This window comes from Rosa rugosa, chromosome 7 (assembly GCF_958449725.1).
Source record: "Rosa rugosa chromosome 7, drRosRugo1.1, whole genome shotgun sequence".
Lineage (NCBI taxonomy): Eukaryota > Viridiplantae > Streptophyta > Magnoliopsida > Rosales > Rosaceae > Rosa > Rosa rugosa.
Window position 1 is genome coordinate 4335430 of NC_084826.1, and position 12205 is coordinate 4347634.

Here is a 12205-nt window from a genome sequence, read left to right on the forward strand (position 1 = left end):
TAGGATTTACCTTTGTAACTGTTATATAGTACTGACGCCTGACGGATCAGATTCAGATATACTTCACAAATTTCTGCAATTACATCTGCAATAAATTCAGGCTTTTGCTAAAGACAGTTCCCACCAGCTTATGCAACATGTATATTTAATTTTAGCACCAATTATCAGTCCAACACGAGAGCTACGTCCAGCAAAATATGACCCTTGTAACTCAAAAACAAGACTTCTATCATGGTTATGGCAGCAAAACACGAACAAAAACAAGGTAAGTGCATGAGCTAAGGACCCAACATATGCACAATGCAATACAGCAAAGAAACTCAATGGGAAAAAACGACTAGTCGATGTCAGCAATTCTCTCGTTCTCAATTCCCAAATTTCTTCTGTCAGTGTTGATCGTAATCTCTTTCCTCTGCCCAGTAGTCATGTCCTCTGCTGAGACACGCAGGATACCACTTGCATCAATATTAAAGCAAAGATTGAACTTAGGAACATTCTTGGGAGCCAGAGGAATGTTGCAGAGGCTAACTTCGCCCACAAAGTAATTTTCTTTGACTATTCTGCTCTCACCCTCATATATGGGGAATACGACCGACTCTTGGTTGTCATATATAGTAGTTATAATTTTGCTCTTCATCACAGGTATTCTAGTGTTCTTTGGAATCAAAACATTCATGTATTTCTCAAGCGTATCAAGTGTGCGACTCTCCAACCCGAGTGACAGAGGGGTGACATCCAAGAGAGCGAAGTCTTGAAGTTTCCGATCTTGATGGCCTTTCAAAACTGCAGCTTGAACCGCAGCTCCATAGGCGATTGCCTCATCTGGATTAATTCCCTTGCACAGCTCCTTCCCTTTGAAGACATCTTTTAATAGTTCTTGCACTTTAGGAATTCTAGAAGAGCCACCCGCAAGAACAACATCATGGACATTGCTTATCTTCATTTTAGCATCGCTTAAACACTTTCTCACAGGGTCCATGCACTTGTTGAACAAGTCTTTGTTGAGTTGTTCAAACTTGGCTCGAGTGATACTTGTATAGAAATCCAAACAATCAATTTCAATGTCAACTATGGAAGCAAATGAAAGTCTCCTCTTTGCCTTCTCACATTCATTTCTTAACCTCCTAAGAGCTCTAAAGTTTCCAGTGATGTCTAGATTGTGCTTTTTCTTGAATTCCTCAACACAATAGCTCACCATTCTGTTATCAAGATCTTCACCTCCAAGGTGAGTGTCTCCAGCTGTAGCCTTCACTTCGAATATACCATCACCTATTGTAAGCAATGACACATCTAGTGTACCACCGCCGAAATCAAATATCATAACATTTCTCTTGCTATACCAGCCGCCCTTTCTGTCAAGTCCATAAGCAATGGCTGCTGCAGTTGGTTCGTTGATGATACGCATCACGTTTAGGCCAGCAGTGACTGCGGCATCATTTGTAGCCTGACGCTGTGAATTATTGAAGTAGGCAGGGACGGTGATAACTGCATTTTTCACAGGTGAACCAAGATAGGCCTCAGCAATTTCCCGCATCTTTTCAAGAACCATAGATGAGATTTCTTCAGCAGCAAATTGTTTCTCTTCGCCCTTGTGGGTAACTACAATCATGGGCTTCTCAGCAGGACCTTCAATAACCTTGAATGGCCAGAGTTTAATATCATTTTGAACTGAGGCATCACTATATCTCCTGCCTATTAAACGCTTTGCATCTGCAGACGAATGTCCAATTTAGAAACACATTCCAAAAAAGCAAGACAATGATCGAGAAGAAACAGGTCATATGAACACAATTTTGTTTATATTTTTTTGGAAATTCTAATGACTTTCCAATTCTACCAGTGGCTCCTTTTTTATGCCAAAACTACTCTGTCATATATGCCATTGAGCATGTTTGTTTACACCATCGCTTCTAGTGCATACTTTAAACAATGTATAATTGTGAAATAAGAACTGCCTATGTTGATGAAAGAATGCAACAGGAATAATAAATTATTTACACCAAAAACAGTATGATAATCAATGAAGTTATTAAACCTTTATCCCATAAAATATTAAACTTTCTTAAGAGCTATTATGTCAGTCAACAAGCAAGTAGTTAGCTCCAAGATAGGTGATGGACTCTTTAGAAAGACCTTCTAATCTCCAATGTTAGTGCACAGTAAGTCATACTCTGGATCTCTAACAGTTATTCTACTTTATCTCCAGATTCGCAGTATGACATATACTCCGGAAAAATGCCATAAAATTTGCACTTTGTGACAGTGGTTAAGCAAAATGACATGTATGCATTTGTTCTAAATTCCAACTGTTTGCCAATTAGCAACATAAGCATAGTCACTTGAAATTATTCAAGAATTTTCAAAACCAACAATTTATCTTTCGCATATGTAAGCACTAAGCACCACGGTCACTGCAACACTTATATAGATAAATCACTCTTTACAATTCTTTTTTTAGTGAAATCTCAACGAGCAAGAGAATGCTATTAATTAAAGAGAATAAACAAAAATAAAATTAAAAGAGAAGGGACAAGAAAGCTAAAACCCTTCAAACCACGAGGAGCTAATTGTATATACAAAGCAACAAAAAATTTAATCACACATTAAGCTTCACGGCACTCTCCTAATCTTGGTCTATACTATTCAAATCAATACTCAGTCCCTACATAACAAAGAAGAGGATACAAATGTACGCTATTCTAGTTAGGATTCAAAATATAAGAATCTCACAGGAATATAAAGCTACGATTGAGAAACAGATGGCTATGAATATTAGTGTTGTGGATATGGGAAGAAGACAGTACCAAAGATTGAGTTTGTGGGATTTTTAATGATCTGGTTAAATGCAGCGTCGCCTACGAAAAGCTCCGAGTCAGTGAAGGCAACATAAGATGGAGTTGTCCTGTTTCCTTGATCATTCACTATGATTTCTACATGCTCGTGCTCCCACACTGCTACGCATGAATAGGTTGTCCCCAAGTCAATCCCTATTGCATGACCCTCTCCTCCTCCGCCCATTCTCAGACCAAACAAGTTGAACACCTTTTTGCTTGCTCAAAAACTGAAGAAGAAGAAGAGAATGGACCTCTACAAGGGTTGGTTGATTTTTATATAACAAGAGCTGAATTAAGTGATGCAGAGTCTAGTCGTGTTGGGGATTGCAATCGTTCTATGGGAATTTATTTGGGGTTCAGAGAGAGGAAGATGGAGTTGAAAAGAGTCGAGAGGGAGAGTAAAGCAGCAGTAATTAACTAATTACTAGAAAGTGCACCCGCGCGATGCTGCGGGAATATGAGTGATATAACATTCGCAGAACTGGATAAAACTGAATTTAGGTTTTTCATCTACAAAACTGATTTCAACTTATATAACATTCGCACAATGTCATGTAGTGCACCTGTAAATAAACAAATACTTTGTTATAATGACAATCATATAATTCATAACATACACTGTTTTTAGCAAATTCTAATCTTTATTTCTTTCAAATTCACATCTATTGCTGTTCACTCTTTTTTCATCTGTAAGCTCATTGACATTCATAATGGGTAATGGAGACAAAGGGATTACCTCAAATTTGGCGTTCTACGTTACAGCACTCTTGGTCAAGTTTACACTGCCTGAGACAAAATAAGAAGTAAAGAGTATGAGTTACATATTAGCTTTTTTTTTCTTTTTGATTTGTACTATGCATTGTAGTCTAGGAGACGCAAATCAGATTTTAAGAGCTTAGTACTATAATTGACCTTTTAGTATGACATTAAGAAGCAAACTAAAATCCCAGTAATAATCATTAGCAGAAGATACAATAACTCTGAAAAGAGGGGGAAAAAAAAAACAGACCTGCATCCCTTTAATAGATTCCTAGTTTCAAATATGCTTCAGTGTTCTTAGTTTGAAGTATAATACAATATTTTTAGTGTCAGATTTTATGCAAACTACATCACATCCGTGCATGTTCTTTGGTTCAAAACAATTGATGCATAATTGAAAGGTGATCACAAACTTGAGCAGAAATATCCAAAATGCAGCTCTTTTTTCTGCCCCTTAGTTTGAGAAAGGCTTCCACTAAGTCAGATCGAAAGGAGCTAAATTCAATGACTTCAACACATCGAAGATATTACCTCCTCCACTGTCAGTGAATTCAAGACTCAGACCGCACGAAAAAAAACTCAGCTTCTAACCAAACCTCCGACAATCACAACAACGATAAAACACAAAATCCAATAGCTCAATATAACTGAAATCCAGTGGCAGAGAATAAAAAACAAAGCTGAATTTCATCATAGCTTCAAATAGAGAGATATTGTTACAAAAGAGCACCACAATCGTATAAAGTTATTGTCCAGTTCTGCAAGAAGAGAAGGAAAAAAAAAAAAAAATCACACCCAATTAGATAAGTATAGTTGCTACCTGATCAAAACCTAGACCCAAATGTTACTCTTCCCCTTGACTCCAATTCTGCATGGGCAGAAAGCAAAAAAAAATTACTCATGACGGATTCATAGATACAGAGCTTTGCAATTCAGATACAATCTGAGAAACAAAGCGCTCATGCCGATGAAATTTTACACAAAACCCTTAATCGAATAATCCCAAAAAACCGTACCCCCAACAAAATTGACCCAAAAATTAACATCAAGTAGTTACCTTTTATGCCTCCAAGCTGGAAACAAACAAAAATTGAGACCTGTCTATGCCGATCAACAACCTCCCTCACTATCAATCTAAGTGAGACGAAGAACGACAGCAGAGACCAAGATCAGATCGAACTCTCTCTCTCTCTCTCTCTCTCTCTGTCTGTCGATTTCAATTTTCTCTCTTCTGACTATGAGATAGATAAGTACGAACTCTCACTCTCTCTGTCGATTTCAACTCTCTTTCATGTTTTTGCGAAGGTTCCCGAATCCACTACCAAATCAGGCGTTTTCTTTATTCACCCAGCTTCGTATTTTCCATTTTTCCTAGACATCGGAGGGTAAAAGCGACTGTTCACTGTACTTAGAACAGTGTAACAGTACATCCACGCTTGATATATGTATAGATTAGTACTATGAAGTGGAATGATTAGTCATACTTGAACAAAGCCAAGCAGTTAATTCTACAATGAACACGAAGCCACAAAGATATAACAAGGAAAAACTAGCCACGTACTGTTTAAAGTTTTAAACTGCTCTTCTAACTATGATTTTCTGTAATCATGTTACCCTCTTCTTATTAATAATAAAAAAAAAATACATGGCTGTCCTAAGATGATGATGAACAATTGCCACTGTGGCTTCAACTCACCTATAGAAAACTATAAATCAGAAGGCATACCAATGCCAAAGAAAAAACTCCGACTGATGGGAAACTTCCATTAAGTTTCTCTGCCTTACTTTTTTTCTTCCTTTTTCTCTTCTCTCTTTTCTTCTTGGCAGCTGCATCTTCCTCAACTCTTTTGGCCTCTACGTCTTGCTCCTTCTCAGACCCACTTTGGGCATCAGACTCACTTTTATGAGCTTTTTCTTCAGATGTGCTTGCAGTTGCAACTGCCACTATGGTTGCAGCTTCCTTAACTCTTTTGGCCTCTATGTCTTGCTCCTTCTCAGAACTACTTTCCGCATCAAACTCATTTTCATGAGGTTTTTCTTCAGTTGTAGTTGCAGCTTCCTCTACTCTCTTGGCCTCTATGTCCAGCTCCTGCTCATTTTCTAATTCTTCAAGAAGAGAAAACTCATTATATCCTTCAATTCTTATGGCTTTGGCTTTCTGCTTCTGTGCCTGGTTTTCTGGCTTAGTTTGGGATTGCTGTGCTGTGAGGGGAAGCACTTTCGAACTTGCTGTGAGAGGAAGCACTTCCGAACTTGCTGTGAGGAGAAGCAGCTGAGGTGTCTGGTAAACTGTTTTTAAAAGTGCTGTGAGGTCCAAAAGCAATTTCTAGGTGTTTGGTAAGTTGCAAGGCAAAAGTGCTTTGGCTGGGTATAATTACCAAAATGGTTATACATGCTAAGATATGCTACTAAAATACATAATTTTATTTTTTGATTATGTAACCATACCAAATAAAAAAAGTTCTCATGTATTATTCTTGTACCCTTAGTTGGACCGAATAAAAGATTTACTTTAAACCCTTCAATATGCATATTATGTTTTACTAGATAAGTTGGGTTTTCGGTTTTTTCACTGTTATCTCTGGTGCTACTATATATTTTTTTCTAAAAATATTATGAATTTTAGAAATGTTCCTATTGTCTATTACAAAAAGAAAATGATATGTTCTTATGGAAGTTTTATGTGGGATATTCGGAGCAATTTCATCCCTCAGAGTAAGATGAACAATCTGAGAAAGTACAAAATTATTTTGTGGTAGTGTAGACGAACCTTTTAATTAGTTGTCATTGGTAAGTTCAAGCTAAATTCAACTTCTAGTTGTCTTAAAAGAAAAAGACGTGCAAACACAAAAGACCACTATTGTTCGTACTCGCGGCAACTTCCGTTCATGGCTTCATGCTCATCCAAGCTGATCCACCAAAAAATAGAGAATCTTGTTAGAGTTGCTCTAAGCTTTTGCAATTCTGGGCAGACAACACCAAGTTCCGAAACAACTATCAAATACAAAGTGCGCCAAACAATTGGATCAGTTTCTCGCCAAGTTCCGAAAACAACTGATCATTTACAAACTACCAAACTTGGATCACTTACCAAGTTCCAAAACAAATGCTACCAAAAAATTGGATCATTTTACACTTTCAAACCACTTGGATCAATTAACAAGTTAAAAAAACAACTGATGAGTTACAAACTACCAAACTTAGATCACTTACCAAGTTCCAAAAACAACTGATTAGTTACAAACTACCAAACAATTGCATCATTTACAGAGTTTCAAACACTTGGATCAGTTACCAAGTTCCGATACAAATGATTTGTTATAAAGTGAACAAAAGCCCAATGCTTTGAAATATCTGAAATTACACCCAAAATGCTTCATCTTAGCAGGGGACTCAGTTACTTCTCTGCTGGAGCTCTCTTCCTCTTTGCAGGGGACTTGGTCTTCATCTTTATCGCAGTTGTGAGATGAATGAACTAGTTTACAGTTCATAGCTGCACAAAAGATGGCTGTGTTGGCTTGGGTGGTGATGCATAAAATGGTTGGGATGCAGAGGCTTGCATTGGTTGAACTTCATGTGTGGTTTTTGCCTTCTTGGGTGCTCTATTATCCTGTATAGACAGCGAATCTGTGGCTTAATAGGGGGTATAGACAGAGTTATCTAGGACAGAAAAATACCATTTTTGGATTCATCAATTTAAGTCACTACTAATAACAGTTAATAGAATTATTTGGCAACCCATACATTCATTTGATACCATACTATAACAGAAATAGAGTTTATCAAAGAAACTGAAAACTATAACCAATTCACTGATCTATCTTCTTAATCAGCAACCAAAACGTTCCAAAAAGAGTTTATCAAAGAAACTGAACTCCTTATCGTTCAGGAGTCCATTGATGAGAAGGATAGAACTGAAACTGTTCATGCATTATATGTTGATATGGACATACCATATCCACACATGTTGCTCAAATACTGATAAAAAAAAAAAAGCATACTACAAACAACCATGCTGCACGATCATAATTGCTTCTCAAGCTATGAAAAGTTGACTATGGATTGAAGCTGAATATGAAATTCATCATCTCTAAGTGGAAACATAATCGGTTAATTTAGCAAAAGAATAATGTAACAAAGAGAACTAAGCTGAAACCATACTTTTAGTCGTTTAACATATATAAGTAGAAACCCAGAAAGCTTCAACTGTTGAAATATATACATATAAAAGAACACCAAATACCACTCAAGGAACACCGGTGGAGAATAAAGAGAAGCATACATATTCAAAACAGCCATCTTTTTTTAAATTTCTTTTCTATAAAGTGGTAAGTTTCTAACATTCATAGTTTCAAACTTTCAATTGAAGAATCAGCGAGTCATTGTCATACCGAGCTTGAGCCTTGAAGAATCAGCGACTGACTGAGAGAGAAGAGTCGAACCCAGAATCTGCTTTGTTGCTTGACGGCTTCAGGAAGAGACCGAAGAGTCGAAGAGAGCAAACTGCAAACCAAGAGTGAAAAGTGAAAACCCAGAAATTCGTGAGAAAGAGAAACTGAGATTCATGAGAAATTCGACTCACTTGCTCAGTCGATGTGTGACCGTGCTGGAGCCTGGAGAGGGAGAGAGCCAGAGAGGACAGAGGAGAGCCAGAGAGGACAATGGCGATGGCGACTTCGTCGTTTTGAAATTTGAACCCAGACTGAAGAGAGGCGATGGCGATGGCGATGGCGTGACAATGGATTCCGTTTGATTCTATCTTCAGAGGAAGGAAGCTAGCCGGCAAGAATCCACGAATTGAAGAAGAGGAAGGAGGAGATGTGGAATGATAATGATAATGACGGCAAAGAGAGTGACTGCCTCGCGAATCTTTTGTTTCGATGTAATTTTCAGAAAAGGAGGAGGACAGAATTGGCAGGAAGGTAAAATTTCATTAAGTTATGCACTGTTCTTCCTCCGTGTTTTCCCAAAGCAATTCCTAAAAGCTACAAATTGTAGCTTCTCAATTTCGGCTTTACGGAGAAGCCATTTCAACCAAAAGCTGCTTTCAGATATTTTACCAAACACCATGCTCTTGGCCCAAAAGCAGAAGCAGCCCCAGAAGCACCTTAGGAAGCAATGCCAAACTAAGCCTCTGTCTTCTTGGTTGCTACTGCTTTTGGCGCATTCTGCTTTGCCTTAGTAAGCTTTTTTCTTACTTCAAATTTATCTTTAGCATCGTTACTGTTCTTTGCCTGGTCCATAGTAGTCTTTGCCTCCGAAACTACTAGGCTTTCCTTTGTGTTCATCAAATCTGCAAATTGATTGGCCTTGGGGACATAGTTGATATTATTTCCTTCCTGAAGAGGAACACTACTAGTCACAGTAGTAGTAGTGGTACCAAGAACAATTGCATCAGCATTTAACTCTTCCTGCTCTTCCTCCCTAATAACCTCATTTCCTCTTGCCTCAGATTTTTCATCATCATTACTCTTTGCCTGGTCAACAGTACTATTTGCCTCGGAAACTAGTGGGATCCCCTTGATGTTCATTACATCTGCAAATTGATTGGTCTCAAGGACAGTGTTGATGATATTATTTATTTCCTCAACAGGAAGAGTACTACACATAACAGTGCCTTGAGTATCCTTTTCCAAATCCAACTCCACATTATTGTTCATCTCTTGATCATTGGTTTTGGTTTCCTCTGAGTAGGATGGTATCCTGATAGGGAACTGTCCAATGAACAGAGATATCTTTTCCGAGCCGATACTACTGGAGACAGATGTTACAGCAGCAGGTTGATCCACATTACTAACTGGCGCCATCTTCTCCTCCTCCTCCTTTTGCTCTGCTGCTAGAATGTCAGCAGAGTCTGTTTTTAGATCCCCGTCAGTTGTTACAGCCATGAAATCACAAAGTGTGTTGATGAGCAAAGATCGAGAGTACTGAAATGCTATGAGCTGTGATTACTAAGAATGGAATGGAAAACAAGGTATGATCTCTGAATATTTTTATAGACTAGACTGACTGACTCCTTTGTCAGGAAGGATTGAATTTCCTTATCCACTAATATTAAGGATTGTCCCTTTCCTTGTCCTTTATTAATAAGAATCGAGTTATTTTCTTCTCGAACTATAACTCAAAGTCACTGTGATTCCAAGCAGTTATACTTCCTGATGCGCGCGTGATCAAGATCGACTTGATCTCTTCTACAAACTATATATGTAATGCATGAAGACCTTTGCTCAAACTGTTAGCATTGCCGGAAAAATGTCTTGAAGGATAAAGGCTTCTTGATTTTGCCTCTGACATCTGATCCAACTTGTTCGAGAAATTATAAATAACCTTGAAATGGCGTTGCTTAGCTTAAATTAATAGGGAAAACTAATGGCGTGCCAGTTGATAATGTCCACATTACCATGAAATACTATAAAAATTTTGTAGGCGATTCATCTTGCCCATTTATCCATATTTACTGCTTCAAGGAAAAGGCACCCTTAGATTTGAGATGACTATTTCTGTTGTCATCGGTGTAGACTATATGTTTTGAATCAAGAGATATACTGCAAATTTTACCTTTGCCATACATTGCAAAGTAACTCGGGATGACATATTTACTTTATATAGATTAGTACAGCAGAATCATTATTCATTACAACAAAAGAGCACACAGAAGAACCTTCAGTCTCCACTCTCCACATAGCTATGGGCCTTACAATAAAAAGAGCCATGCAACAAAAAAGCACTAGCTAATATATTACGACTACAGAGACCACCGGCCAGAAGACTCCTTCACAAGCCCCTCAAGAACTTACTATAATCCCACCTGCCAAATCAAAGTTGCCAGAAGTTTACCAATAAATTACATAACAGTAAGAAAAATGTGAGTACACTACAGACCAGTAACAGAACATTACCATTAGGATGGATGATTTGGCCGGTTATGTAAGAAGAGAAAGCATCGGAAGCAAGGAAGACATAGGCAGGCGCAACCTCACAGGGCTGACCAGGTCGCTGCATTGGCACTTCAGAGCCAAACTTTGCAGTCTCCTCCTCATCAAAAGATGCCGGAATCAACGGGGTCCATATTGGTCCAGGAGCTACACCATTGACCCGGATGCCTTTGTTCACTAGCTCAAGTGACAATCCTCTCACGAATGCCACAATCGCACCCTTGGTTGCTGTATAATCAAGCAGCTTCTGATTTCCTTTGTAAGCCACAACCGATGTTGTGCAAATTATATTGCTGCCTTCTTTCATGTGCTTCAAAGCATGCCTGAAATTCACAATTTCACATCATCATAACCATTATCACGCTCCATATTTTCGCCTTAATATGTTACAACTCTTAAAACTTTACCTTGCCATGAAAAAGTAAGCAAAGATGTTGGTCCTAAACACCCTTTCAATACGAGCCTCATCGATATCTTCCACCGAGCTGGTCGTGTACTGCTCAGCCGCATTGTTAACCAGAATATCAATGCGGCCGTAGGCTTTCACCACCTCCTCCACAACCCTCCTGCAATTCTCATCGAAACCGAGATCAGCTGCAACTGCAATCGGGTCTTTGGCATCAGAAGTTTTCACCGTCTTGATCATTTTGAGTGTGTCACGTGCATCCTTGTCCTCCTGGCCCTTCACATAAGTGAAGGCCACAGTTGCACCCTCCTGAGCAAAGTAATGGCTTACCGCTCGCCCTATACCGGAGTCTCCTCCGGTCACTATCGCCACCTTTCCCTGCAAAACTCATAAAATATTAGTACATACAATCACTAGAGCATGCATTTTACATAAGTAATTGAGTAGGAATAATCAATCATATGACGTATGACATATACTTGAAGCTTGTTAGAGGGTTTGTAATCTGGGTTTGAGAACTGAGGGTTGGGGTTCATGGCGTGTTCTTTTCCAGGCTGAGATTCTTGCTTTTGAGGAGGCATTTTCCTGCCATCAGAAGCCATGGTTGCAAAGAATCTTAGAGGACTCTTCTGTATTTGAGAGTGTGATTTGACAAAGTGGGTTTTTGGTCGACACAAAAGGAAAGCTGATAAAGACCTGGGGTTTAAGGCTCTAGATGAGGAAAGAAAACGAGAAGATAGCATATATATATAGATGTGGATGTTGAGGCGGTACAAAGTTTTGATCAAATCAAAAAGGATTATATAGGGGGTTTGTAGTTTGACATGTGGAGGAATACGTGGCAGAAAGAAGGGTTTTCTTGTCCTGACATTTCCATGCAGTGTACACATCTGTGGAACTGGACAGTTTTGTTGACATGCCTTGTGCCTCAGAGTTTGGTCTAGAGTAGTGATCAATGATTCGAGTTCTTAGTAAGGATAGAATTTCCGACACTGAAAATGATTCACGGTATTTTATTAGAATGGTCTTTAACATTCTTGATCAACTGTTACACCATCCTCAATGTTTTATTTCATATCGAGTTATACTGCTTTCTTTTTTGGGTAGTCAGTTCTAATAGAAGCGTAAAAAGATCTTATATATAAGTACCAAACTCACTTGAACAAAATGATCATAAGCGTGATCATAAAGTTTTCTAGTTCTTATATAGTTGAACTATTTGACATGCATGGTTGAATAGAAACCTCACATAGAATGGATGAATGTGAGAT

General features: G+C 38.5%; 3 protein-coding genes and 1 long non-coding RNA gene across 7 annotated transcripts; all 4 read right to left on the reverse strand.

Annotated features, from left to right (window-relative positions):
* Positions 1 to 117: 117 nt before the first annotated feature.
* LOC133720417 (heat shock 70 kDa protein 4-like) lies at positions 118 to 5009 on the reverse strand. 4 transcript variants are annotated; one of them, XM_062146702.1, is made up of 5 exons: positions 4651 to 5007; positions 4414 to 4461; positions 3571 to 3620; positions 2805 to 3397; positions 118 to 1710 (listed from the first exon to the last, which is right to left on the reverse strand). In XM_062146702.1, the coding sequence occupies exons 4-5, from the start codon at positions 3016 to 3018 to the stop codon at positions 338 to 340; spliced, it is 1587 nt and encodes a 528-aa protein (XP_062002686.1). In that variant the 5' UTR covers positions 3019 to 3397; positions 3571 to 3620; positions 4414 to 4461; positions 4651 to 5007; the 3' UTR covers positions 118 to 337. The 4 variants fall into 4 exon arrangements, with proteins under 4 accessions (XP_062002686.1, XP_062002688.1, XP_062002687.1 ...); XM_062146704.1 differs by lacking the exon at positions 2805 to 3397 and having other exon boundaries at positions 4651 to 5009; XM_062146703.1 differs by lacking the exons at positions 4414 to 4461; positions 4651 to 5007 and adding an exon at positions 4125 to 4370.
* An 86-nt stretch (positions 5010 to 5095) lies between these two features.
* LOC133722687 (stress response protein NST1-like) lies at positions 5096 to 10125 on the reverse strand. The gene is made up of 3 exons (XM_062149559.1): positions 8727 to 10125; positions 5320 to 5770; positions 5096 to 5101 (listed from the first exon to the last, which is right to left on the reverse strand). Exons 1-3 carry the CDS (start codon positions 9479 to 9481, stop codon positions 5096 to 5098), a joined length of 1212 nt encoding a protein of 403 aa, XP_062005543.1. The 5' UTR covers positions 9482 to 10125.
* On the reverse strand, positions 6756 to 8697 carry LOC133723718 (uncharacterized). The gene is made up of 3 exons (XR_009853210.1): positions 8176 to 8697; positions 7985 to 8096; positions 6756 to 7203 (listed from the first exon to the last, which is right to left on the reverse strand). It is a non-coding gene; the product is annotated as an uncharacterized LOC133723718 (long non-coding RNA).
* Positions 10126 to 10378: 253 nt separating the features above from the next.
* Positions 10379 to 11677, reverse strand: LOC133720043 (glucose and ribitol dehydrogenase-like). The gene is made up of 4 exons (XM_062146236.1): positions 11414 to 11677; positions 10936 to 11312; positions 10493 to 10851; positions 10379 to 10401 (listed from the first exon to the last, which is right to left on the reverse strand). Exons 1-4 carry the CDS (start codon positions 11675 to 11677, stop codon positions 10379 to 10381), a joined length of 1023 nt encoding a protein of 340 aa, XP_062002220.1.
* Between the last annotated feature and the right edge of the window lie 528 nt (positions 11678 to 12205).

Coding starts and splice junctions, on each gene's coding strand:
- LOC133720417 (XM_062146702.1), bottom strand. CDS start 3,018: ATGGGCGGAGGAGGAGAGGGTCATGCAATAGGGATTGACTTGGGGACA. Junction 1,711..2,804: donor TCCCACAAACTCAATCTTTG/GTACTGTCTTCT, acceptor ATTCGTCTGCAG/ATGCAAAGCGTTTAATAGGC.
- LOC133722687 (XM_062149559.1), bottom strand. CDS start 9,481: ATGGCTGTAACAACTGACGGGGATCTAAAAACAGACTCTGCTGACATT. Junction 5,771..8,726: donor GTAGCAACCAAGAAGACAGA/GGCTTAGTTTGG, acceptor AACTAAGCCAGA/AAACCAGGCACAGAAGCAGA.
- LOC133720043 (XM_062146236.1), bottom strand. CDS start 11,677: ATGCTATCTTCTCGTTTTCTTTCCTCATCTAGAGCCTTAAACCCCAGG. Junction 10,852..10,935: donor GCTTACTTTTTCATGGCAAG/GTAAAGTTTTAA, acceptor TGTGAATTTCAG/GCATGCTTTGAAGCACATGA. Junction 10,402..10,492: donor CCAAATCATCCATCCTAATG/GTAATGTTCTGT, acceptor TTGATTTGGCAG/GTGGGATTATAGTAAGTTCT.